Below are 27,764 nucleotides of genomic sequence, written 5' to 3' on the forward strand. Positions count from 1 at the left end.
TTGCACGTTTCTTAAGCGAACACAGGCAACGTCCGACAATTAGTTACGCCTCCCTCCACGCAAATGATGGACGACGAGACCCGTGTGCATCGCAGTGTGCATCGCCCGGTAGTAGGTTGGCACGCAGATGGAAGTGGCAAGAAATCTACCACCACCAAGCCGTATGCCTCCCTTCTTCCAACGTCCACGGTACGACGCGATGGTAAAGTTTTCTGTACCATCACAGTCTACCATAAGATCCTGCACAATTATTAAGTGGCGTGACCGTGGCAATAAGTCGACATTGTATAGTAGTTCCTTTTCTTTGGTGACACAGCACCCCGAGCTTTTTCAAGCTGCCCTAAGTTTGCGAATCGAAATTGCCATTATTTTTCGGGGATGTACGATTGACGAGCGCCGAGGGAAATTCCCGAGGGTAGGTGGATATTTATGACACTTGCCAGATTGACCGTTCGACTTGTGACATTTCCTGAAAAACCTGTTGTCCATTAGTATCCAAGTAATCGCGCAATGATACTCTAGGGATTCGCGTGGATCCCTAGAATAAGGAATCAAAAGGTTCGAGGCAAGAAAAAAAAAAGGATGAGATCATAGACTGTCGCGTGAAATTTATTTCGATGTAATTTTAAAAAACGGAGAAATTTACAAATTTAATCAATACGCTAAACCCTTAGTGTAACTATTTCGTGTAGTTTTGTGCATTATTAAATTTAATCTGTTTTTGTGAAATCTAGTTTACTTATTACACGCTCCGAATACTATGACTAGCGGGCCAAACATGTACGGTTGAAACGAAAAGAAAACATATTAAATTTAATTCTATAAATGCAGTTGCTATGTTATTAATATGCTGTTATATAGAGATAAATAATCTCATAAATTTAAAAATAAAAACAATTCAGTTCGCAATAACTGTAACATCAACAATAAATTCTCTTAAAGATATAAAAGCTTTTCACCAATAATAAAATATATTTCAATAATAATATGCATAAATTAGATTTTTAATCTACAGATATTTTTTTCTAATTATAAAAAATTGTTAAGAAACATATTTCAAGAATTGTAAGAAAATATTTCGCATATACGCGCTCACTTTTCTATTCTTTTTTTAATTACCGTTCAACTTTCAACAGAAACCAAATTGTGAAGAAATTTACGCGCCGATGATCGTCTAGAAAGTCTCTGAAGCTCTGACACGTGGAAATATCTTCGAATCGGACGCAAAAGAAGGAACGATATTCTTGCGTAATTAATAAGCTCCGCGCGAGTTAAATTTATCTCTGAGAAATTACCAAGAGAGAGCACGAAATTATTTATGTTTTCATCTCTCTCATAAGAAAAAGAGAAACACAGTGAGACTATAATTCGTGTATCATGCACTTCGCAATGTTTGATAAGATCTTGGGATATGGGTCGGATCTGTTTAACTGATAGTTCGTATGATAGTTCGTAATTATGATTAAGTTATGATTAAGACGAGTAAGTATGCTGAAGTTTCACTTCCCTTTTTAGCCGTAATATTACATTATTTCTTATTAGATGTCACCTCATAATTATTATAGTAATTAGAATGGGTGACATTTGAAATATAAGTATCTTGATAGCGTATATCACAAAAGAAGTATCATATTCCTCCAAATAATCTATAAATTACATGAGAAAAGGCATAAAATTCAAATTTTATGTGTTTGCATATATGTATTTTAATATTTTCTAGACTTATAAATATAATATAATATCCCTAAAAATATAAATTTTTTTATTTTTTTTTTATTGATTGATTTTTTTAAGTTTTATTGACTTAATTTTTTATTGATTTACTTAATTTTTCAATTTATAATTTCGTAAAATATTCACTTGCTATTTCTATTAAGAGCAATATGCACTGTATAAAATGAGTATAAGGCTACTGTCATGTTGATAACAACTCGATTTTTCGTAACGCGTGAATACTCATGGGTTAAGGGGATCTGAGACGCATGGATAATATATGAGTACTCCCCGAGGGTGCCTGAAGCTGCAAGGTGGGTGCATGATCTCGGTTAGATATTGGACTAGCGCTGTTCTGCCTACATATACCGCATATCCATATAAATGACGGATTAAAATATTTCGAGTTTATACTGCCTGAGAGAGACAGAGAGAGAAAGGGAGGGGGGCGGGAGGGAGAGAGTCTTTCTATATCAAACATCTATCTCATATTTTCATCAGAATGTTTAATTCATTATTATTAATTCCTGCGTAAAATTAAAAAAACATGGATATAAAAGACCTTATTACTCTATAAAGATTAAAATTAAATATTTTAATCAAGAGATTTCACGACATATATTTTAAATTTGTTAAAATTCATTTCAGTGATTATTTAAAATAATACAATAACAAATTTGTAACAATTAAAAATATTAAATATTTAACTACTTGCAAAATTGTTTTAAATAAATTATTGATTTTTAATAATGCGTAATATGAAAATGGTATTCAAGCAATAATTAAAAATAATAAATAATAAAATAATAAATAAAAATATGGAACATCTTAAAAGTATATATCTATATTTCGATTGTAAAAGCTATCAATTTCTCAATATCTACTTTTAAAATTCCATTTAAATTTATATAAAAAAAAAAAGATAAATAATGTATTTTGTTTAATTAAATTATTAGGTCAAAAACCTTGACGGTCATGACCTTTTCCGGAAAAACATCAACGTAGGAACATCTCTCAGTTCACAATACAACTCTTCTGGTCTCTCCTGTCTCGAATTTATACTCTTCCTGAATCGATTTTATTTACGAGAAAGTTGCACGCTAATGCCATCTAGTAACGACTTATGGTACGAGAAATACACTGAATATACAGAACTATATAATGAGGGAGCGAAATAGACGATAGTGGGAGCTGGAACTTCGTCGCAGATGCTTTTCTGTACGACGTACGTGCAAGCTTCTCGTTTTACTCGTTCTATGGAGCTTTCTGAAATATTTCATGCTTTTTGAGACACACTAAATGTACTATACGGATATCTCGAGCACGTGTATTCTATACGTGTATACTATACCTCAAATTTCACAGCGTCGTGCTCAGTCTTTCGGTAAAAATTGGATAATCTGCTGCTCTCGCGCTCGTAGAAGAGCTCGTCATGCGAGCTCTAAATGTATTTGAAAACGAGGTTGACAATGTGCTCCTAAATGGCCCCTTTCACGTTGTTGTTTATACGACCGCCATTAGATAGGTAAACAGCGCAGAAAAAAGATCGGCTTACATCATCGTTTTACTGGCGTCCGCTTTGTTTAAAGATCTAAACTAACTAATTATGCTGTTAAACCGACTGGTTATGCATTATACACACATAATTATACACTGAATGTAAATTACAGGCTGTACAACCTGTCTTTTGTTACCTCTGGCAAGAGAGCTAAATTTAAACTGTGTAATACTGTACTGTAAACTTTTAACGGGGTCCTAAATTGCGATAAGTGAGCTGGGAGGCACCATTAATCATACCCCAAGAACCTCATGTACATTTATTTAGCACTATAATTGCACTTCTGAATCTTTTATAGCAAGCGTTTTTGCCGCTAGCACTCTTGTTAGCGCGATTCCAAGTGTATTATAAATGATATCACACTTCTTGCCTGTATTTTTTGCGTTATGAAGCTATATAATTGAACTAACGATCCGCATCGAGCCTGTTGAACATTTCACCACAGATTTCGATACCGATATCATTTATCCAGCATCTCATTCATCCGCTCACTCGCAAAAACGACGAGATATATCTGTTTTTCCGATTAAAAGTCAACAATCAATCATAAACGAGTAATCGATACGATCATTAATGACACAATCTCATCGCAAATTCTTCTCAATATTTGATATATTCTGTTCTCAATAAGATTTATCGCTTTCCAACTAGAACATCTAAATAAAGAGATATGCCGTCGAGATCACCCCGCGCAATCACCGTAACTTTTGAACATTTGCAAGATGCATGAATGAAGTACTAGCATATTATTTGCACGATATAATTCCTCTTAAATTAAATATAAATTTCTATCCAGGTCTCTTCGTGGTTGGCTATGGGCGGTGTGCAGAGCGGAACTCATAATCTTGGAGAGGCGTTATGGGTGCAGGAACGACAGCGGCAGAAGTGCCATCGGTGAGTAGCAGTTTCCTTTAATAATGCACGCGCGAAACGCCGTCCACGGTATTAAAGCAGCAAGACACGCGATCGATGTCGGGACACTTGAGACGAAATTCGGGTTAAATTTAGGAAAGAGATTAATTTTAGCTTTCCAAGATGGCCAACTTTTTTTTCCTACTAAAGAAAACTCGATAAAATGTATATATTACATCTCTCAATTAATTGCTCACAATGTTCTCCGTTTTTTTTCTACGCCGAGTCATCTTAAAGACTGATGAAGGTACTTTAATGACCGTCTTAGAGAGTATTTCTTTATCTGGACCGGCAATTCATCAATTCAAGTGTCGGAAAGTTTCAGTAATTACAAAGTGATATCTTCCTCGCGAAAGTACGAAATCGAGTCTCGTTCTCTCTCTCTCTCTCTCTCTCTCTCTCTCTCTCTCTCTCTCTCTCTCTCTCTCTCTCTCTCTCTCGCTTCATTCTTATTCAACGAAATTTTTTTCACAGCCACGATCATTATAGTTCCTGCTTTGTATCGCTTAGTAGTAATAAATAGAGCTTTCCTTCAAACTGTTCTATGTGATCGCGAAAACCGAGATAAAATAGTTAACTGGGGCAAGGTTGTTACGAATAATTTAAAAGATCTCCGGCGAGTTTGCGTGGTGCTGCTTCAAGCTTTTCGCTTTGAGAATCCAAAGTCCCGTTCGTCTCGCGGTTTCTCGAGACGATACGTCACAATTAGTAATGGTTAATAGCTAATTACTGCCGTATTGCCACGGTCAGGCAACGCTTATTAACACGGTTGTGGTCTAATTACACGACTTCGTCTAAACTCAGCGTCCATTTCTATACAGGGAGGAGCTGTAAAACGCTAACTGCGAATTCCCGTTTTTATCTCGAGAACTAATGAAATAACGTGCAAAATACGTTTGATATATCGCAATATCATTCAGTTATAAATTATACGTGCCAATTATGCCGTGTAAATCGTTCCAATCATACGGTTTTCAACAAACATATGTAGGGAAATTGTATCAACTTACCATTTCTGTAACTAAATATATAGCCTTGCTGCAATAACTTCGTTGCAAGTAACAATTTCACAAACACGTTTCGGTAATTTAGCTACAACGCTTCGTACAAATTTGGTGAATACGATAGAATTTAAACAGAGCTTGGTGACAAAATCTAGTTCAAAGCTAAACTCACGAATATATTGCTTCCAGAGATTTAGCTGTATTCTCGGATTTATGATATCTGTTTATCATCAAATTAAAGTTTCGTTAATGATTAATTCGAATATGTATAATGTGTTAAAAGTCCTGTAGCAAATTATCGTTTCAGTATCGAGAATCACATTTCCAGATAACATGATAACAATATCGAGATATTATATTAATCCGTACGGGAGAAAGATGATATCGGATGCGCGATATTTGCAATAATTAATTTTAAAACAAAGCTTCTTTGAATATATACATATGATATAAATTTACCAACGGTTTTCATCGAAGCGACATTGAGCAATCATCCGACAGGATCGTGTCAAACAAACCGCGGGGTACGCCGAGGTATCGTTAATTAGCGCGGCAACGTGCGTCGTAGCGTGATCGTAGTAGCGGAACACCGGATATCCGTCTTTGCGTTCGAATATCTCTCTCTCTCGGTTTCTCTCCGTTTCTCTCCTCCTCCAATCCTTTCTCCTCGTTTCTCTTCCTTTCTCTCTCTCTCTCTCTCTCTCTCTCTCTCTCTCTCTCTCTCTCTCTCCCTGTAATACGCACACGTGCATACCGTACGGCACAAAAGGGCTTTGACAAACCGCGTGTGTCTCCTGCACATCGGAAATCACTCGCAGCGCGGAGAGGGCCGACGACGCGGAGTGTCGTCAGTGCGAAGCGCCGCAGCGACTCGGACCGCGATGTACGTCGTCAAGATTGTCTACTGCCAGGTGACGATGGAGTTCGTCGACCGTGATATCGGGACGTCGAGGTAGATCGCAATTTATAGAAGTGTTCATCTCTCGAAAAGGCTGTACAAATATAACATATATTTCGCTCGTAAAATCTTTCAGGATTTTTCATCTAGGTCACTTGCATTTACCTTTTCTTTTATCGTTTTCGAGTGTTTTCAATAAATTCTGACAATATAGGTATGATGAAAATATATAGAAATAAAAAGAAATAAGCAATTTTAGATATATATATATATATATATATATATATATATATATATATATATAAATGTTTTTATACAGCCTTTTCCTGGTGAACTCTTTAGTTTTATTACATCGTCATATTTTTATTGATAATTTCTTTCATTAAATTAATGAGAAATTTTTGGGATTAACGATTTATTGCGAAAAATGCATGAAAATGGCTTTGCCAGGTTATGGGTGTTAATAACGTATGTAATCGCATGATGTTATATTATCTGCTTAATTCTTCGCGTTAAATAGATCATTAGGAATTATCTTAAAAATTTATTTAGTTATCTGGCATAATATATTTCAAAAAGTTTTATCAAAGGTAAAGAGAAACTAAATATATTGTTTCTTTAATCTTTTTTAATTAATATAGAAAATTTTTTCAAAATTGTTCTAACTTAATTAATATCTTTGTGGCTAATGCGAGCATTAATTAATACGTATACGTTATTAAGAATTAATAAGAGCCAAAAATATTAACGAGTTATTGATGATACAATATTTGAATTTGGAAGTATAAATAGATTATGTCTTTCGGTCTGTTGGTTATGAAATCCATCATAATCTCGAAATATTGATAGAATATTCTGGGCATTGTGCCATTTATCTCAAAATTTTACTACAAATTGTCATCAAATTCTATTCAGCAAATAGAACAGCAAGATGTATTTAAAGCAATAGGTTCTATTAGTATGGCGATTTGCCAACATATGCGCAATTTCACGATTATAGAGGAACAAACTCTCGTAGTCCCACATTACAATGCAGATAAAGACGCTGTTTAAGCATGCCGTTTCGATATCTTTTGCAATGAGATGTACTTTCGTAATTCGAAGATATGGAAAATAGGAGACTTTCATCCCGCGAGAGGATGAGAGAAAACTCATCGATCGGACACAATGAGAGAATCGAGTGCTCATTAAAAATGTTATCAGCATATACGTATATATTATATAGAATTTTCCCTGTGAGAACAGGAACGTGCTCTCTATTGTATAACTTCCTGTCGCTCCGTGGCCTCGTTTCCTGACCTTTCCGTAATGGCAGGAAAAAATCATGCAAACCACGAAATAATTGGTCCTACTTTCCTTGTTTAACAAACAAGTACCATGTACGATCCCTTGTTGGTTCGCGAAATTTACGCTCATCAAAGTTTAGTCCACGTGCCAAATCGTTCTAACAAGACGGTGACGCGAGCGTTTGTCAACACAAAGACTTCGTGTGATTGATGGAGTCCCAGATTCTGTTGTGTTTTCGATTTAGACACAATTTACGATCGGTCTCGCGAAGATTCTCTCGCTTATGTAATAATAAGTTTATTATACGGACGGTGTTTTTTTTTTTCATGATGAGCGTCACGTTACGTAAAGGAGGCAACCATCCTTGAAGCATGGTAGCATTAAAATCAATGACTAGAATTAGGTAAGAGTGATTCTTCGATCGTTCTTGGTCCATCGAGACCTGATTTCGAAAACTGCTCTGCTCCGCTCGTACATATAAATTACCACGGAAAATATATAGACTTACTCGATGCTAGAAGACTCTACAATTTTTCGTAGAAACATCTAAAAATATTTTTCTAGACCGATCACAATTTTTCTTCCTCCTCAAGAAGAAATTTCTTAACTATTTATAAAAATACAACGAATCGTTGATTTCAGATTTTTACTTAATGGAAAGATTATTGATAATGTAATTAAATTTTATTATTTAAAAAGGAAATCGATAAGTAGATTAAAAAATCCATAAAGAAGAAAAACAGAGGCAAATTATACATGACGAAGATCGTAAAATTTAATGTTCCTCGAGAGTTGCACAGTATTCTTTAGTCACAGTCCGTGGAAAGTGAATCAGATAACTCGAAATTTCGTAGGTGTCAATGACCTGGAAGATTAAATTACATACGTATCACTTCGCATTACCACTCGCTTTCACGCCGCGTTTCTGGCATAAGCATCAATTTCTCTAGAGTTCTCTTACGATAAAGTGCGGATCGTCGGCCGCGCGGAATCCCTAACGGCGTTTCAGGTAATCAAGCTTAATTGATTCCATCGTGCGTGCCATCGGTTAGTCCATTGGTAATTGGTTCTCGAAGCGTTTCATAGAAACTCTGCGGATCGGTCGCGAGTAAAATGATGAGAACCGGAAGAACAATGAAAAATGGTGAAGATCAGTAAAGATCATTTCACGTGCGAAAGTTTTACCGTCGAACACGATCGTTACATTTTTAACTATTAACTTCTATATCTTGACAATTATTGATCGCAATATTTGAAACAAGATAAAATGCCAAAGGGCAAAATAATTATGATGACTGATATTATTCAAAATTACGTATTACAAATTAATTGTTGACAAAGGTATCATCTTTGCAAATCAGATTTAATTTGATTATAGATTTGATTAAGATAATTACACTGAAAAATTATTCTTTTATTATCCGATTTCAACATTTGGAATATTAAATGTATAATTGTTACATATATCTCGATTATATAAATTATTAAAGAAACGCGCTCCAATGGTCACACGTAATGACTTTTACGTAATCTAAATAAAATTGTATATTAGAGAAAATCGAATAATTTCGAATAAGTAACGTAAGACTTTAAAAATTTCTATAATTAAAATATCAGTTTAAAGGAAAGAAACCAAGTGTGTTTCTATTTTGTGCAACGAATGAATCACTGTGACTAGGTGAGTCGAGGAACGAGAGCAGGTGAACTCGCAGGAGGGTCATTCGTGTGTACTCGCGTTCAATTGTACCCAGTATACACATTTCGTTTCACACGGGGTAAAGTAGTTCCCCTGACAACCTTATGATTCATCGGTCGGATACGCAGAGGGGATGGAATGGCCGTGCGGTTGTTTGCACTTTTTTTGACTTGATACCCCAGTCGCATATCGGCTGCATTCAACGACAAACCGGAATGTCGTTCGATCAAATTTTCCATTGTGTGCGCGTATCCTGTATATGTGCGAAGTGAAATATCCTTTACTGAATACATCCTCGAAGGCGGAAAAGATACTCAGGAAATGATTGTGTGCACTATTTCAGGTATTTGTAGCAAAAACAAACGCAATTTCCACAATTTGCATAGCTGATTGTATCGCAGTTTCGATTCATATCGTTTCATGATCATCGGCGCGGAAAAAATTTGAAAATGATTCTTCCTACGAAGAAGTTTTTCCGCAATATTTTACTTACGTAATGTCGTAATATCGGAATTATCGAGCAGTTTTATTTGAAACATTTGTTAAGAGCAGCGTGCTTTAAAAGTTTAGTTAACTAAGACTTCTTCTTGATATCTACGTGTCAAAATTCTGAAGCATCGCATGTATACTTTAAATTTCCTTCAGGGAACTTTCAATTCTGTTGTTTTCTTCTGTTTTCAGGTGCAGCTAAAGTTTCATTAGATTGCATGTTTCGTTCTCTGTTCTTGTTTTATATTTCGTTCTATTTTATTCTACATCCTATTCTACGAACGATCATTCGATTGTGTGTAAAACGTAGTAAGTGTCGACATTCGCAAGACTTTAAAGATATAAACAATGTACATTATGTCCTTGCAATTACTGTTTTTCTATGTTTCCCTAAATTGCTGATTAAGAGAAATACGAAAAAAGTGAACGTTGCATTAAGCCATCAGAGAAAGCGTGCGATACGTTGAAACGTCACTCGAATGCTGCGTCGTTAAAATTACATGCCACGAGCTCCATTATCGCTATTCCGTGCTCAAAAGTATGATCGGATCTCCGCGAATATGCTGCATCTCGTAGATCCGTATCGTGTTTGTTCATGAATATAAATAATACTTTTTACTTGGCTCTTACTTTTATTTGCGTTAAGTCTAATCACATCGCCAGCTACCTATTTTCAAGAAAGTATCCTTCCTGTAATTTTGTATTGAGAAGCAATCTATTAAACGATCTAAAAACAACTATTACGATCGATAAAACGGGAAAAGAAATTTAACTAAGTGGGAATATTCGTAAAAGCACCGCGCTTCGTGGGTGATATTCTTCAATAATGGTAGATGATAAAATTGATAAAAGATTACTTGACGTCTTAAATGTATTCTGTATTCCGCGAAGTATAAAAAAATATAAAAATTTTATTTCTTTTCGTGTCCTTTAAGGATCTCTTTGAACCGTTAGAATCATCCAAGGTTTTCATATCAAAATTTTGTTCAAATCTTAAAAGAATTGTGGTAAGAATTGGATTTTCCAGACGTTTGATATTCACTTTATCCATTCGTGAAAAGAAATAATCTTTCGTCATCCGTTCTCTACGTCAAAGTTAACTGAGTGAAACTCCAAGGAAGCGCGCCGCAATTCTTCGATTTGATGAGATTTCGATTGAAAGTTCGCGCGAGTCGATAACGCGAATTACAATGTGCCTTTTTCCGTTCGGTATAACATAAAGAGTTTTAATCCATCGTCTAAAGGCCTCTAGAAAGTCTATTTAGATGAGCCTCAATGAGCTCATGAAGCAACTAGAATAAATGAAGTAAAGTAATTATGTATGTCTGAAACATAAATTTCTCTCTATATTTTTTTTTCAAGACATATTTAACAAAAGAAAATTATTTAGTATCTGAAAGAATAATTTTAATCGTGATATAAAACGAAAATAATGTATTTATATAGAAACAATAAGTATCTGAGCAGAAATTCAGTCAGATACATGACCAGAAATCATAATAACAAAGTACAACTCATAAAGATCACTTATACATCATCCTAACTAGAACCTAAATAAATAATAATAACAGAAAACGCTATTTATTTTGATGTTTCTGGAACGCTCATCCGTCGCAATGATCATTTTGGCGTGCGGTGTCGCTATATATCTTCGGAAAGATTAAGTAACTAAAAATGCTCCGTGGAGAAATACACCAACGGTGAAACGAGAGTCCAAATAAATCAGGAGAGAAGCCAAGAAGTTCAGCTATCTGAGAAAACTACCCGTATGTTCTACAAATGCGAGTGTAAGCGATCCCTAGCTCAAGCACTATGGTCACTTTCTTCTTCGCGGTTTCCACGCGACGTGTGTGACTTGAAACAGAAAATAGAATCCGCCGTGTGTGCGTTATAATATACTCGTTTCTCTAAAAAAAAAATCAAGATGAAAAGTGAATCCCACACCGATGATAAGTGGTTCACGATAAAATCTGTAGGTGTTATTTCGATATCGATTTCTGTCACTTCTTTATATTTCCGATCACGCCATTAATTTTCGTTTGTACTTTGATTTTACGATGAATGAAATAAGTAACAAAATTTTAATTGCAGTCACATCGAAATGCTCTAAAAATTATGAACAAGTGAAATTGAAAAAAGATAGACTCGATTACAATTTAATATTTTGACAATAGGCTATCTTAATACAGAATGCTTGGTGGTAACCTACTGTTGTATTCCTCGTTAATTATCTAACTTACTTGCGTCTTTCTGTGGTGATGTTTCTATCTAATGCTAATCGAAGATTAACTTCGGTGGATCACGAGAGGCCCGCATTAACCATGATGAGAAACAGCGGTTTGAAGATTATCAAACTTCTGTATAACTATTGTACTTTCGGTTCTCAACAACTAATTGATATGAAACAAATAAATTATTTCCGATAATTGATTAAAATTATAAAAATTTATATTATAAAAAATTTATTAATCTCCCAATATAAAATATTAAATTTCATATCACTTTAGAAACTATAATTCGGAAAATCCAATAGCTCTCATTTAAAATTGTCAAAGAAATGTATTGAATTTAAAATAATATTGCAGAAATGATATGCAATATCATGAAACAGAATTCACAAATACAAAACGTACATAATTCAATAAATACCATTATAATTACCACTTTTGCGCGATATAACAGTGCGATAAATATATGATTTATATATACTGACTTTAAATCATTAAATATCAACGAAAAGCCATTAATGAGAAGGGAACTTCCATTTCACAGTGGAATGAAAGTTTTTAACATTTTAAATGATTTCATGAATATTCATGTTCTCATTCACCATGTTTCGTCTAGAAGAAGCGCTATTAGAAAAACTGTTTAAATAAACTAACTTTGACAAAAACAACTAGCCATATGTGAAATTGCCATATACTAAAGCCATACTAAAACATATATCTCTTTATCTTTGTATCTCCATTTAAATTACGTTCTCAATTACGGCGAAGTTAATTATAGATGTGACCGATGACTTTTAACATTAATTTGCCGATTGACGCACATCAGCACTGTCGTAAGAAAAATCTTTTCTGATTTCACGTCGGATATAAAACGCCGTTCTGCTCGATACGTTACGGCCTTGACACAATATCCTGAGTTTAAACCTCCGGGAAATGGCAAACCGAACATTGTACGCAAGAAACATACTTCCGAAGGGAAGTAATAACTTTGCGGATAACGAAGGATAACGAAGGAGATACCTTCAAAGGATATCTCGGAAGCGTCTTCATGTGAACTTTCGACACGAAGTACTTTAGATAAAGTACTCGGGTTCTCTTGCATTATTTGCAATTCCGCACTCTGTCGCTTTCAAGGATTATTTAGTACTTTGTGAATCGAAGAGATTCATACCGACGGCGCAAATCACTGCTTAAAGCAAATCGTTGAAGAATATTCTAGTAACTTAAAATAACAAGGATAAGAAGCTGTCGGAAAGATTTCTCTCTTTCTGCGAGGGAACGTAATATTTAAACATAATTTCATGCTTTCTGCGTTTAGATATTGTATCAAAATTTAAAGGTAATATAAGAGATGGTGCTTTGAATTGAAGTAACTTTATATAAAAGCTCTCTATAAATATCAAAGCTTAAGTGTTAAAAAAATAACAACTTTCGCACTATTTCGCACTTTTAAACAATTAATACAATTTATAAAATTTCTTGAAATAATATTTTCATGGGATGCATTAAATTAAATTGAATATTATAAAGTCTGCGTATTTAATCTACACTTTGCACGTGTCACTTAATAATTCAGTGCTTGTAGACATCGTAAGTAAGTATTCTACATAATGAAGACCTTGCCAAATCCAGCACATGGTCATTGACACTAGTAGTCTTTTCAAATACGTATGTAACATGCTTCGTACCTCAAGACCCATTGTACTCTTTAATAATGGCTAGATGCGCCTGATACGTTATTCATCATGCTTAGAATCATAATAATTATTTTACAATCTCACGTGATATTTTAATATAATTTATTAATTTCGTAATACGTTATTATAACATAATATATCGTTATAATATTAATTATTCTTAAATTAATGCCGAATTAATAATCAAATTTGATCCAATGAGCTGTGAAATTATATTAAAGATAATAATAATAAATTATTTTTATTATAATAAATCTCTGTCGTGTGTATAGTAAACTTGAAAAATCTGTTGCATAAGACTTAATTCACACTTTATTTCCTGTAACTTATCCGCGTGACTACCGCTTCGTATTCCCGAGGACCAGCGACGTCATTGTCTGACTAAAGTACATCCCACTCCCACTACGTAGTGCGACAGGTATATCGGCGGGAACAGGTGGCATAGTGGCGATCGGTTTGCGGGTACAACGATACTTCCTCGCCAGTCGGTGCGCAAACGAGAAAGTGAGGAGCCGCCCGGCACCGGCGCCCAAGGCTGATAGAGCATCTCGCGCGAGATTAACGATCGCCCGCTCTCGATCCGGTTCAGCAAGTGCCGAAACATAGTATCCGGTGTGCGATTTCGCGCAATCGTGAGTGTACGAAAGTCTTTCCTCACGTTTCAAATTCTTCGTATATTGGCAAACGGAGCTGACCTTATTCGTGACCATCGATCATCTCCACGACCGAAATTGCTTATCGATATACGTGCAAGGAACAACAAGATTCGTTATCGGCATCGCATTTCGTCGCTGTTCTGGTTGTGTCAGCTGTTAAAGGGTCATTTGGAAATCCGTGAGTTATCTGAGTTAATTTATCTAATATAATATCGCATGGGCTGGCATATCAGATGTCTTTTACGGCGTATGTGTCAAGTAGCTCTCGTGTTATAAAACACACATAGAGTGTTTGGAAAAAAAAACTACTCGGTGATCCGATACTATATTTGAATTTTTCACTTGTTTTTAACAAACAAACAAAAAAAACGACTGATTTTGTTATAAGTAAAACTATCGTTCACACGAAGTCTACATGTTATTTGAAAGAAGAAATTCGACATCTTACTTCGCTGATGACTTTACCTTATCTTGACCTCAATTTTAATGAATTAGGCGTATAATTAGCCAGTGGTAGCGGACCTTGTTCATCTAGGTTACGTGAAATTGCATAATCGTTGTTTTCGTCAGCAAGATCCAAAGGCACGAGTCGCCAAGGATCAAGGATATAATGTTTTTTTATTAAGGTAAGAATAGAACAGATTTATACGGTGACTCATTCAAGTTGTCCTCTGGCTATGAACATTGCAATTTAAATTTATTTCTTCTATCTCCGGTATAATCAGTTATACGACTTTTCTTTAAGTTCGCAATTTCGATTCGACGATGCTGAATAATTGGCAAGAGAATATTTACTTTTTTCTTTCTCTCTGTTGTTATATCAACCGAAAGTGAATTTTTTCGGTTGACGCAACAAGAAATAGAAAGAAAAAAGACAAAAAAAGATATCGTGTCGGAAATGAGCAGTAATTTTTTTTCTTTCGTAAAAATTTGTACGAAAGCATTGATTTAAAGAATTATTATATGAATATTTCGAAAAGAAATTCTCACGTATTACATTCTGTCTTTATTCGATAAAAATTTCGCAGAATACAATTATTATACATTCTAATTTATAGTACAAATTATTCTATTTAATTTTCCCATATTTAACGAGTCTCGTGAAATGACGAGATTATGCATTTTTTTATTGCGTAGTTTCATTTTATAAGTGCCGCGATATAAGTTGGTGCGCCACGACCCGTGAAGTTTTGCGGAGACAACCAGCTTCGTCGTCCGTCGGATGTTAACCATCGACTGTTCACGCTGTGGAACTTCTTCCGGCCCGGGTTACTATCCCCGGTAGGATATTCCCGTCGCGTTTCACTACGTGCAAAAGGCCCTGTCTTTTCTTTGCGCCGTGCAACCTGAATACAGGTGCAACGACTCTATTATTAACAGGAAATCACGACTGATTTTAATTCTATCCCAGGTTGCACGTAGGATAAACGCTCGATGTGTAGAAATGTCCACATGCGCAACAAAGCATTTTCATCTCTCTTCTTAACTTATGATACGTATTATCGTATTCTGGAACCTTGATAAAGCGTACTTGATAACTCGTGGTACTGCGAATATTGTCTCTGATATTCTTTGATATTCTGCATCAAAGAAAAATTCAGCTCGACAAAGTGGAATTCTCGAAATATTTGTCCCTTCTCTTGACATTCCACGTTAGAAATAAGTTTACTCTACTTGAGAAAATGTTATTTCTTCTGTCGAGGCATTTCATATTCTACACAATTTTACGAAATGTTTTTGACATATAAATGACATAACTATATTATATTATGGTTGAACTATCATTTTTCTAGGTTAACGATATAATATTTTCTACGCATAATCAAAATGCTTCAGAAACCTATGCATATTCAAACGATAATATTTAATCGATAATTTGATTGCGCAGTTCGAATGTTCTCGTTTCTGTACAAAAAAGTAAGATTGACACGGTTGAATATTAATTACACTGTTTGAAATCCGGGCAATTGCAGTCCTTTCCGATTTTCACAGAGAGCGGATATAGCGCAGTTTCCGAATTACAAGCGTCATCAGGCTTATGAGTAATTAGAGTAACAAGATAAGCTAGTTGATTACAATTCGAGCGTGTCCTATCATGTTATTGATGACCAATTATCTTTCGCTCGTGAGACCCTAGAAGAAAGTAAAACTGTTCTAAGACTAAACGATTACGTCACAGTGTATGAAAATTTTAGTCACAAGCGAAAGATGTTATAAATTCAGAAAAAATTTAAATTATATTCAATCAATAATTAACATAAAAAAATACCCGGATTATTATTAAAAAATTTGCTCTGTTCTAAATCGATCAATTCTATAAAACTATTCCTAAAAGAAAACTATTAAAAAAGAAGTTGAACACTTTAACACTTATACGTAATATATGGCATACATATATTTGCATATATGTAACGCAATGTAACTTATATAAGGAAAAATAAATAAAATGTAGGCATCTGAAACTGATTTTTCTTCATGTAATATGCATTGAAAACGGCGTGCAAAGTTACCCGAGATAACTCGTGATAATCTTACGTAACCAACAGCCGTGCTCAGAGGAACACAATAAGACGACGATACGCCGTTTGCATTCGGACCTCAAGGATTCACGTTCGTTAAGACGGGCAGTCGGCCGAAAGGACACGTCCGTTTTCAGTACGTTCGCGGATATTCAAGTGGAAAAAAACCGCGTACGATGTATCGCCATATATCGTGATAAAAGATTTATGCGTTAAAAATTTTCAGAATTTAAGAAGCTGTATACAATGGTAAATTCATATCTTGTTTTTATTCCGCATCAACTTTTGTGTCAACTGCAAGATTTTTGGAAAAATATTTTCACACGCGTCTTTCCGTTTCTGCTAGCATATTTTTGCTAGCATGTTGCTTTAAAAATATCAATTAAACAATATGTCAACATGTTCAGAGAGATAAAATAACGAGAATAACAATTTTGATATCTATATAAGCGATTAATGAAAAAGCGCGTGAATTTTAACTCGTTATTGAAAAATTATATTATGTTATTATGTTAAAAAGATAATATAATTGATTACGAAGGCATTATTTCTTTTATGAACAAGTTCGAGCACTTAGCGTTAGATAAACGGATTAGGTATAACAATCCTCATTTTCAAAATAATATTTAGGCTGCATTCTGTTTCTCTATTTTATCAAGTGAGATATAACAAAATAATGATGTTGAAATTTTGGCATTCTTTTTCAAACTTTATGTCTCACATAATATCAGTACATATTAAAATAGTTTAATGAAAATATTTTAATTTATTAATTTGTAAACTATTTTTGTAAACTATACAAAGTTTAATTTTTACATGAAGAGAATGATAAGAATTTATCTTCAAAACCGAGATTAAAAGTATTGTGTAACACAGTTAGGAAAAAAAGAAATATATACAAATATAAGTTTTGTTTTTATTTTATCTTATAAAATATAAACGAGATTTTCCGACGAAAACTTCATGGACTAAAAATTACAGTAAATGGGAGTGAAGCAAGTAATTTAATGCTTCCATTGACTCTCGTGAGTAATGGAAGCATTAGTTACTCAAAGAACGTCAACTTTTAGATTTTTATTTTAGAATACAGGAAACATTTTTAACAGAAAAATAGTCGCGTACAATTCGATTAAATTTTACATTTGAAAACCAAATGATCTCTTTTTCCCTAAAATGTTTTTAAAGTAAACTTAAAAATGAATATTCAAATAAGAAACCTTTCAACAAGCAAAAAACTTATTTTACAATTTTCATTTAAACTTACATTGAATTAATTCAGATATAAAAAATTGAATACTAATTTGTTAATTTTATATATATATATATATATATATATATATATAAATATAAAATGGCATTTATTAAAAATCCGTTATAATATTATTCTATCCGGTATAAATAACTTGCTCGTTAACTTTAAAAACATGTAATAGAAGATACACAATTGTCATATCGTAGTATAATTAGATGTTTAATTAATATTCATTATGAATACATTCTGGTACACAGTATCGGATATGGTAAATTACGGCAAACATTATACGAAGAAAATGGTAATGGGAGATATGGTTTGTTATGATGAGCAGTAAAAAAGCAATAATCTTTCTTTTTTCTTTTAAATACTATGTATATATATATATATATAAAACCAAAAAGTGAGATTTATCTTGATTTTATATAAATATATATATAAATATATATCTTGGTTTTATATATATATATATATATTTATATAAAACCAAGATAAATCTCACTTTAAAAGTCTCGTTTAAACAGTAAATTATATACGACGCTTCTTTTTACGAGATGAAGAAATTTATCGTTCATAAAGGAACTCAAAAGACGTACCTTGCTATTGTGCTATTATGTTTTTCTTCCCTCGACATTTTAACGCACGGAAATTTTTCCGGGTCATCCCACTGATTTACACGTAGATAATTTACTACGGTACGATGTCGATGTGACGATTCACGACTAAGAGAAGAAAGGATGAATATGCATCGACATATCTACATTAATGAATATTATGATTCACCCGCCGCTTATAACAATTAACAGAATATTAAAACTACATCATTTCATGTTCCTTAATGCTAGCATAGAGCGATGTTTGAAGATTTATTAGTTGTTAAATATACAGTGATTACATTATTATTTTATAAGAATTATTCATTATTCAAAGAATATTATAAGGATCTGCGTCCCATAATATATCATTTTAATAGCATACGGGGAATATAAAAAGCACACGTTTATTTCTAGAATTTGAATATGTTTCGGAAGTTTGTACACTTTTATCGAGCATTTTCATTTGGAGCAATCACAGTCTTAATATTTAAATTAATTTTCTAAATGAAACATAATGTGGCAATTAAAATAATTCCGATAAAAATTTCATTTAAAAGAAGATTTATGAAGAGCTTAATTAAATGAAATTAATTAAAGAATATAAGATCTCATTATACTTTTTTTGCAGTGAAAGTTAAATACTAATTCGCTCGTAAGTCCTCTTAATTTTCAAAACTTTCGAATTAAGTTATACAACTTTTTAATTGCGCCTCTAAACGTGATGTTTTTACCGTGGTAAAAACAATTTCAAATTTCCCCGAGAATTTGTAGACTGAGAGAAAGCGCATGACTTTTCTGATACAGCCTGTACTATGCAAAATACGTCAATTACACATTGTATATTGTAACCCGTGGTGAAAAGTCTGTCATAGCGTATGATTTTATTATGATTGTGTTTCCTATGATTTAAGCCTCTTACCGCGGAATTGCGCGATTTTAATTGCAGAGAGGGCAGTCGCTATGACTCCCACTCGGCACAGTCGACGCAGGATCGCAGGAAGCTGTTGAAGCGTACAAGGAGTCTCGCAGTAATATCGGAAGACGATTCTCGACAGGATCGAGAAGCGACGCACTTTCGACTAGGCCAATCGACTTTCGACCTGCCCAGGAGACATCAACTGATACCGAGAGCCAAGCTGATCGATCGGAATTCTCTCAAGGATAGGTGAGACTTTTTATCAAGCGCGAAAAAAGATTTGATCAGGCTCGTGCTCTTGGCCTGATTACCTTGGTCAATAGACTTTAAGCACACTACGTGGGAAATAAGAAAGTAATAAAAATTCGAAAGGCCATTCTGTCTAATAGCTGCTTTCAACAAGATTAACATTTGATAGCATGTTAATTAATTAGATGATTGCTTCTTTTGAAGCGTCAAAGATTATGATTGATGAATAATAGTGTCAGCACAATTTTCTATATATAATTATTTTAATGATAATATTACAACGAACTGTTGATCACCAACAAAGCTAATTCTAACAGCGAATTTGATCTCGATTATTATGTTGACTGTAAACTTGCATTGCACTCGCTTGTGGCGATCGGTAAATTGCAAATACTGAGCAGGATCGAAATCCGATCGGTCAGAGATGATCGATGCTCCTTAATAAAACACTCAAACGGCTTAAAGTTCCTCTCAAAGTGACATAAAAACTTCACAAAGAAGCTTTGCTAAAATACGATTCCAAGCTGATATCTCGTCATTGCGGAATCAAATCGAACGGTGGCGCACAACTTGACAGGGAAACAATTGTCTTCGTTTGTTTTCGTCATCTATTCACGGTCCATTGCAAGCATTCTAATGCGTTGCATAGCTGCGCTATTATAGCAAGTAAACAACCGCTACATTTAACATCATTTTTACATCAAGTTGCAAAGTTGTTTTTTGCAACATCAAGTGATTAAAATCTTGAAGTAATTATATAATGGTAACGAGCGATTTGATTTAGCAAAATTATTTTTCAATTTAATAACTTCAAATAAAATTTAAAAAAATCTATTTGATATTCCTTCTGTTAATAATTTTCTCAGTTAATGTCACCACTCGGTATGTAAATCTAATAAACGCAAATAAATTGTAGAAGTCGCTAGACTTATAAATGCTCTTTTTATCCAAGATTTATATTATTCATATTTTTTCCAAGTACCTACCAAGTACCTAAGTTTTACGAATGCAAATCTTATTCCACGAGAGCAATCAGCCAAGAGAGTTTGCATTTTGCATGTTTCAGACTCTCTAAAAGTCAACAGCATCTCTCGGATTCTTACGAGAGATTCAACGAGGCAAAATCTTATCATTCACGGTCAACGTGCGGTCTTCATTCAATTCCATCGGGTCTCGCATCACTTCCAGATCCGCTGCCTTATACTCGAAGAAATCGCGCTGATCCTGATCGACTAAATATTCTCGACTGGCCAGATCCGAGACGATACCGCAGCGTGCAAAACTTGGATACCGTAAGCGGATTAGTCGACATCGTCGAAGATAACTGGCCTATCGAAGGCAATCGGAGCATCGATTGCATATACACGCAGGTGAAATATGTTTTTCCTCGATAAAAAAGCATAAAACCTAGTAATTTCGTGCAGAAGCTAATTGAGCTTTTATCGTTGAGAGGATTATTAAATTATTCGATCAATCAAAATAAACTTTGTTACATCGAAAATGACAAACTGTAATATTTAATGGATTAGATTGGTTTGTAATAAGCAGCAACACATACTGATAACTTGATGTATGATATTGTAATGATGATGTATAATATAGAAGCTGCTATGATGAAATTTCCACAGTTATTTGTTAATTTGATTAAAGTTTCCACGATGCAATGATGTATCCTCTTTGAGATCAGCCGTGCCGGGACTCTTCAATATAATAGTAGTAGTAGATTAAGAAGTTTGTTACCAAACATTAATTAAAATGATAGAGATCATTACGTCCCGACCACAAGTTTCCTAGTATTGTTATTATCTTTACAAGCTGCTTGATTAAATTTCAACCGGATCTCTGGATTTTTTAAAAATTTAATAAACTGATTTTTTAAAAATTTAATAAAGTATCTTTTCGAAAGTTTAATTAGCAAAATTAAAATAATCATTAAATTACTACTTATATGAACTTATTATATTTTATGAAATAATAAAAATTATAAAATTAAATTAAAAGTTATGAAGTTCAAATAACAAATGCTATTTTTATAATCAAGAGGACAATAAATGGAACTGAAAGTTGACTTTCAAACATGATACATTTATTACAAAAATATTTTCGTATAATAAAATGTTCGTCTTATGAGAAAACTCGTCCTGAAAGTCGGTCGGATCGTAAAATTTTCTGTAGAAGAAAATGTATGAAGAGCACGCGCTTAGATGTGCTTTCCCATTCAGGTGAAGCGCAAGCGTAAGGAGCACAGAAGCTTAGACAGTATCCTGTTTGAAGACGACGGAGAATTGGAATACTTCGACGTGCTAAATTTACTGCCTTTATCCAACATACGGCTAGAATACAACGAGGCGGACTCGTCGAGGAACGGTAATTTCGCGCGAAGGAAGGTACACGGTCTGCGAGATTTAAGAGTACTCGAATACAACGAGCCAAGCGGCGCGAGCGAGGTTTCGCCGACGAGGAGCAGCAACGCAACGGACGAGGAGAAATGTAAGGAGCACACGGCGAACGAGGATAATCCCGCTCAGGCCGACGACGAACCTGAGAAAGAAGTTCACGGGGATCTCGATTCGTGCAAGGGGGCGGACTCGTGCCAGCGGAAGCGTCGAGAAACCGACGACAGTTCCGGGGAAGAAGATTCGGAGATTAGTTCAACGACCAAGTTCGCGGAAGTTCAGCACACCCCCTCCTCTTCATCCAAGACCGATCATAAGGGAGCCGATGTCGAAAATCTCGTGACCTCCTGCGAGGAGGATCAGAAGATCGAGGAAGTGGAAGATTACAATTCGATCTGGATCTCGGACGAGGACCGGAACGAGATGTCACGAAGACCACAAATTCTCAAAGTCATCGACAATGACGTCACCAGAAGACGCCATCGGCGTTCCGTCGTGGAGATCGATGCTATCGTCGAGGACGTGCCAAAGGATAAGAGATCGCAGGAGATTACGAAGGAAGCGAACGATCGTATCGACGCCGCCGTGATTATATCGATTAATAATGTGAACAAGGAAGACGAAGTTCGTGGAAGAAAAGTTAGTATGACGATAGAATATATTTGTACTAAGAAAAACAAGTTTCAATTATTCTTTTTCTCTCAACAAACTTGTTATATTCTAATATAGAAATTCTATTATAAATATTAACGAGAATGTCAAGAATGCAATTGCATTTTCCCTAAAGTGTATCAAAAGTAGAAGTTTCTTTAGAAAAGTATAAAGCAAACGTTTTGAATTCTCTGCATGCATGCTACACGTGCACATTGAATATCGAACAGTGACTTCACGTTCGGATTTTAATTTCAACATTTTCGCAATAGTTTTTTTATTCGATTAAATACTCGTTTACGTTAAGTAATTTGTAATGTAATCAATTTATAATGTTGCACTTCAATCTTACAATCTCATCTTCTCTCATATTTTCCGTTAATAAAAACTGACATCTCGGCGTTGGAAATGGAGCAGGAACGCATTAAATCAATTGACAAATTAATTTTGCAGGAAACTGCGGCACCGGAAAATGCGGAAAATGGAGCGACGGCGGGAGACGCGAGAAATTTCTTCGAGCGGAAAAATACCGAGAAGGAGGGGGCGCGAAATAAGCAGAACGAGGGCAGATTTGAGAGGATCGTGAAGGAGACGTCCAACATCCTTGGCAAGGCGTGCAGCGCTGTAAAGGGCAGTCTGGGCTTCGAAGCGAGATCCGAGAGTTCTGATCTCGGCCTCGGTTCCGAATCCGGTAGCGATTCTCGCAGAAGGTCGGTGGACGATGGCATCGAGGACGACCGACCATCGAGGAACACCGAACATTCTGACAAATCGCCGAGAACAGGCGACGATAAAAAATTGCACACTAATCTCATCAGGTCCAGGAGCTGCGTGGATTCGATAGAGTGCCAGGACGATGGTCCGGAGTTCGATCACGTGCGCTACAAGATCGTCAAATCGCACATGTTTAGCAAGAATATGTTCAGCATCGCTCGAGGCGATGTTACATATGAGGGTCTGATGCAATATTTGCGCGAGTATTCGTTCCAAGAATTGCTGATGGACAACAACGTCGTTATCATCGAGCCGGTTCGTGCCGAACCGGTGGAACGGAAATCGTCGCCGTTGGCTAGAGCGGAACCCACGTGCAAGATCGCCGGCGCGATTCAAAAGAAGATGGAGAACCGCGAGAAAAACGGCGAACAATCCGAGAACAGTGGCACCGCTAAAAGCTCTAGGCAGTCGTCCATTAGAAAGCACTTTTTCTACCAACCTATACGGGTGAATCGTGAGCTGATTGACGAGGAGCTGCCGGATCCGGATACTGTCAGAAACGTGAGACGCATGTTCGAGAATACTTTGGAGAAAAAGAAAAGCATATCCGATGTCGAGTTCTCCAGAGATGACAAGAACAGAAGGAGCGTCAGCATGAAGGATTTGACTAGCATCGACGACAGTCGATACGACGAAATGTCCGACAAGACACGCGAAGAATCCAGGTAGCGTAATATTGAATGTCGTCGACAACAACTTTTATTTATTCACAATGCGGATGCGAATGTTTTAACAAGAAGCCTACCTTGTGTATCGACTATTTCTAACATATTAGTTGAAGCGGATGAATCAGATACGAGGTGACTCTAGATAAATCAGTCTGAGTTAATATTAGATTTAATGGGATTATAAACGGTGACAAAGTTTATATTGGAACGTCTGCGTGCGAAGCAGTCGGTAATTCGATTATTCACGTCTAAGATAACAGTGTTACCCGAACATTATTAGAGTTACAGGCGTAAGTTAAAATAAGTTCAATTTAAAACTAACATACACACGCCAATTAATGTAATCAAAGCTTTAAACATCTTCATTCATTCTTCGATCGTTTCGTGATTACCATAATCAATGTGTTATGTTCAGATCCAGATGTTCCAGTAGAGCGAAAGATCTCACGAGACTCTTCGAGACCAAGTCCGCGTCATCGGCCGTTTCCGTTGCCAAGGAGGAACTCGGGAGTCCGCGTTGCGAGTCAAAAACGAGAATCCTCGCGCAAAGTTTCGAAGCTAGAAGCGGGAACACTTCACCAAGCGGTTCCAATTGTTCTAAGAACAAGGTCGGCCGTTACCATCATCATCATCATCATCATCATCATCATCATCATCATCATCAAAATTGGGATTCCGGTAGCATCAGTTCCGGCGTGTCTAGCGATTACCCCGACACCGATCCCGGGAGTGGTGCTCATTGCACGTCGTCCGATGACGAGGATGTGAATTGCAATGATGACGATGCGGATGAGAGTGGTCCAGGGCATTACGTGTCCCAAGACGTATTGAAAAAGATCCGTGAGTATGGTACTTCCGTAACTTATTACGGTGGGAAGGTGGTCAATATGCACAATGGGCCGTTGGTATCTCCGTTGATCTCCGGCAATGGATTCAAGCGGATTGATAAATCGAACGATTACGTAAAATTCAAGCTGGTGAAGAGCAATTCCTGCGATAGCAGACTCGAGTTGGCGGGTAGGCTTGTTGAGGGACAATCGTTGCGTCGCAATCGCGACAGAGGTGCCGATCTCAGACAATGCACCATTGTAGAAACGCCCAGCATCGAGATCACGACAATTGACAGCAGACAAAAAGATGAAGCACAGAGGAATGAAAATGTCGAGCAAGTCGAACGGGTTAAGAGAGAACCGCCGGTGGTGATTGGTTTGGAACCAAAGAGAGAAGATTCCAAGGACTCGAGAAAGACTTTCAAAGCTGACTTTAAGCTGGGCGATCTGGACGATTCGAGATCCAATTATCCGAGCAGATTCACGCCGAGTGCGTTGACAAGATGGGAGGTGAATACGAGTTGGAAGGTTGGCAACGATTTCGGTAAAATGGAATTTGAGGAATTCGAAGTGCTCGAGGATAGTCTCAATGGAACTGACGAGCAGAACCAATGCGCGCAAGCATCCTGAATGAGGAATCTTTTGTATGATATATTTATTTCTTTGATACGAACAAGAGAAAATGAAGATTATTTCAGAAGATAACGTGAGATAATGTAATTATTTTTGTAATGGAGTTGCGCAAAGACATTTCTTAGCATTATTTCTTTATTTTATAAACAAAAATAATGGCATTATATTTGCGAAACTTCAATCGCGATCGAATAAATATTTTGTTGGAATTAAACTAAGAATCTTTTCAGACAAAAAGTTCTCTCTGGCAAATGCTTCTTCTGACAATATCGAAAATATCGCGAGAACATGTCAATAGTCAAAGTAATTATAATTTATTTGATATGTAAGTACTATTGATCAATTAGTTTATTATTCCAGGTGGATAAATCCACACGAGTCATGTTAGAGCAGGTGATAAATGATGACATGTACTAAAATAAAATACATTAAAAATTTAATGTAATATTGCATGCAATACACAAGGCACACACGACAACCGATATAATTTGAATGTATCAAATATGTAATAAATAATCGTATGTAATAATATCATTTATTATGTTTGTCACTTTTTCTTTTCTTTTTCTCTTTTTCTTCCTTTTTTCTCTTCCTCCCCCCTCCCCTCACCTCTCTCTAAAAGATTATATAATTGTTAAGTATTGTTTTTCAGTTGGAATTAAAATGAGATTTTTCATATACTTCACTTTTGTACAATAACATAAAATTGTGTAAGAAATGTTATAATTATTCCACTACATATATCTACAAACTATATTTACATTTTCACATATTAAGCTAGGAACGGAGTAAATATCAAGCCATGAAAATTAACTTGAATATACACGTCACATATTTTGAAACGTAAGTCTTAAATTAAATGATATATTGAAAGACGACATGTGGGTTATTTTCGACATCATGTATTCTTGGAACGGAGATGTTGATTTTATCGATTCTTCTAAAGATTTACCGTAGACTTCAAAGAAAATCTTGGCAAGACTAGACTCATCATGTAGTCCGAAATGTGCTGAGAATGAATTTAGAGTGACTGTCACATTTAATAATATCATCGCAATTACAAATATAAAATTAGTAATATAATACTAGAATAGCGTTTCATATTGTAATTATAAAGTAATATCACTAACAGTAAGAATAATAAAAAGTTTTTAAAAGTAATCGTGCAAATAATTCGTAAAATTATCCGTATAATTATCTAATCTGTATGTAAATAAACATAATTTTCATCATATGTGTTAAATACGGCCAATGTAATTATTTAGATGTAATAACGCCGGGGCGTTATTACATCTAAATAACGCATTAGGCGCGGCGCAATTATCGATTTATTTTTGAGTGAATGTAGCACAGTCGTAAATGTAGCGATCGTAAAAAGCTTTCGGTGTGAATCCGGCGTCAAACATTACGTCGAGCAATGTGTGCTGTAAAATGTAAAGCTGTGAACTTTACGCAGTACGACAGACACTGTGTAAAGCGATTTTCGCGTCGATTCCTACGTTGAAGTAGTAATGCTCTTCAGAGTAAAGAGCATTACGGAACTTTTTTGCATCTATGCAGAAGAATTTGCTTTTTATTAATATCCTTTACTCACGGAATTAAAAAACTCGCGGATACTCCGTGCCAACACTTTAATCGCTTTATGCAATACATATGTGTTATGTATCTCGTATTCCCTTTAACCTTTCGTTCGAGAATATGGAACGCGATATAATAAATGATTTGTTTTGTAGTTACATATATAATACGATAAGAATTATTTGCATATCTTGTATCGCAAATTTATACAATTAATGCACTAGTGCCTGAAAAAATGTCAATGGTAATCTAAGTGCATGAATATTTTTGCATGCATACCCTTGCAAGCACATTAAGATCGCATGACGTAACTAATTACAAAGCTTTATCCACTATCAAAAATTAAAAAAATTACGGCAGATATAACGAACAATTAATTAGAAGTAGGTTTTTTCACATTTACACATTACACATCTAAAAATTCTGTAAACTTTGATGTGTTTCAAATTATGTTCCAAACCTATCAGGAAATAAAGTGAAAGAAAATAATATTGCAATCGCTATTACAGTTTGTTACGTAATGCAATATACGATTTTTCTGATTGTTTTTAATAGACGGTATCA

General features: G+C 35.2%; 2 protein-coding genes across 5 annotated transcripts in view; one reads left to right on the forward strand and one right to left on the reverse strand.

Annotated features, from left to right (window-relative positions):
* MCU (mitochondrial calcium uniporter) overlaps positions 1 to 27,764 on the reverse strand; it is a 55,012-nt gene that overhangs the window by 8,153 nt on the left and 19,095 nt on the right. The window lies entirely within an intron of this gene.
* jv (javelin) lies at positions 239 to 26,156 on the forward strand. Of its 3 annotated transcripts, XM_089076316.1 has the most exons (8): positions 239 to 415; positions 4,068 to 4,165; positions 6,006 to 6,139; positions 19,452 to 19,670; positions 20,737 to 21,040; positions 21,893 to 22,705; positions 23,171 to 24,156; positions 24,575 to 26,156. In XM_089076316.1, the coding sequence occupies exons 2-8, from the start codon at positions 4,130 to 4,132 to the stop codon at positions 25,617 to 25,619; spliced, it is 3,537 nt and encodes a 1,178-aa protein (XP_088932442.1). In that variant the 5' UTR covers positions 239 to 415; positions 4,068 to 4,129; the 3' UTR covers positions 25,620 to 26,156. The 3 variants fall into 3 exon arrangements, with proteins under 3 accessions (XP_088932442.1, XP_088932443.1, XP_088932444.1); XM_089076317.1 differs by lacking the exon at positions 6,006 to 6,139; XM_089076318.1 differs by lacking the exons at positions 239 to 415; positions 6,006 to 6,139 and adding an exon at positions 2,911 to 3,238.

This window comes from Pogonomyrmex barbatus, unplaced genomic scaffold, assembly GCF_055798465.1.
Source record: "Pogonomyrmex barbatus isolate J1 unplaced genomic scaffold, ASM5579846v1 scaffold2, whole genome shotgun sequence".
NCBI lineage: Eukaryota > Metazoa > Arthropoda > Insecta > Hymenoptera > Formicidae > Pogonomyrmex > Pogonomyrmex barbatus.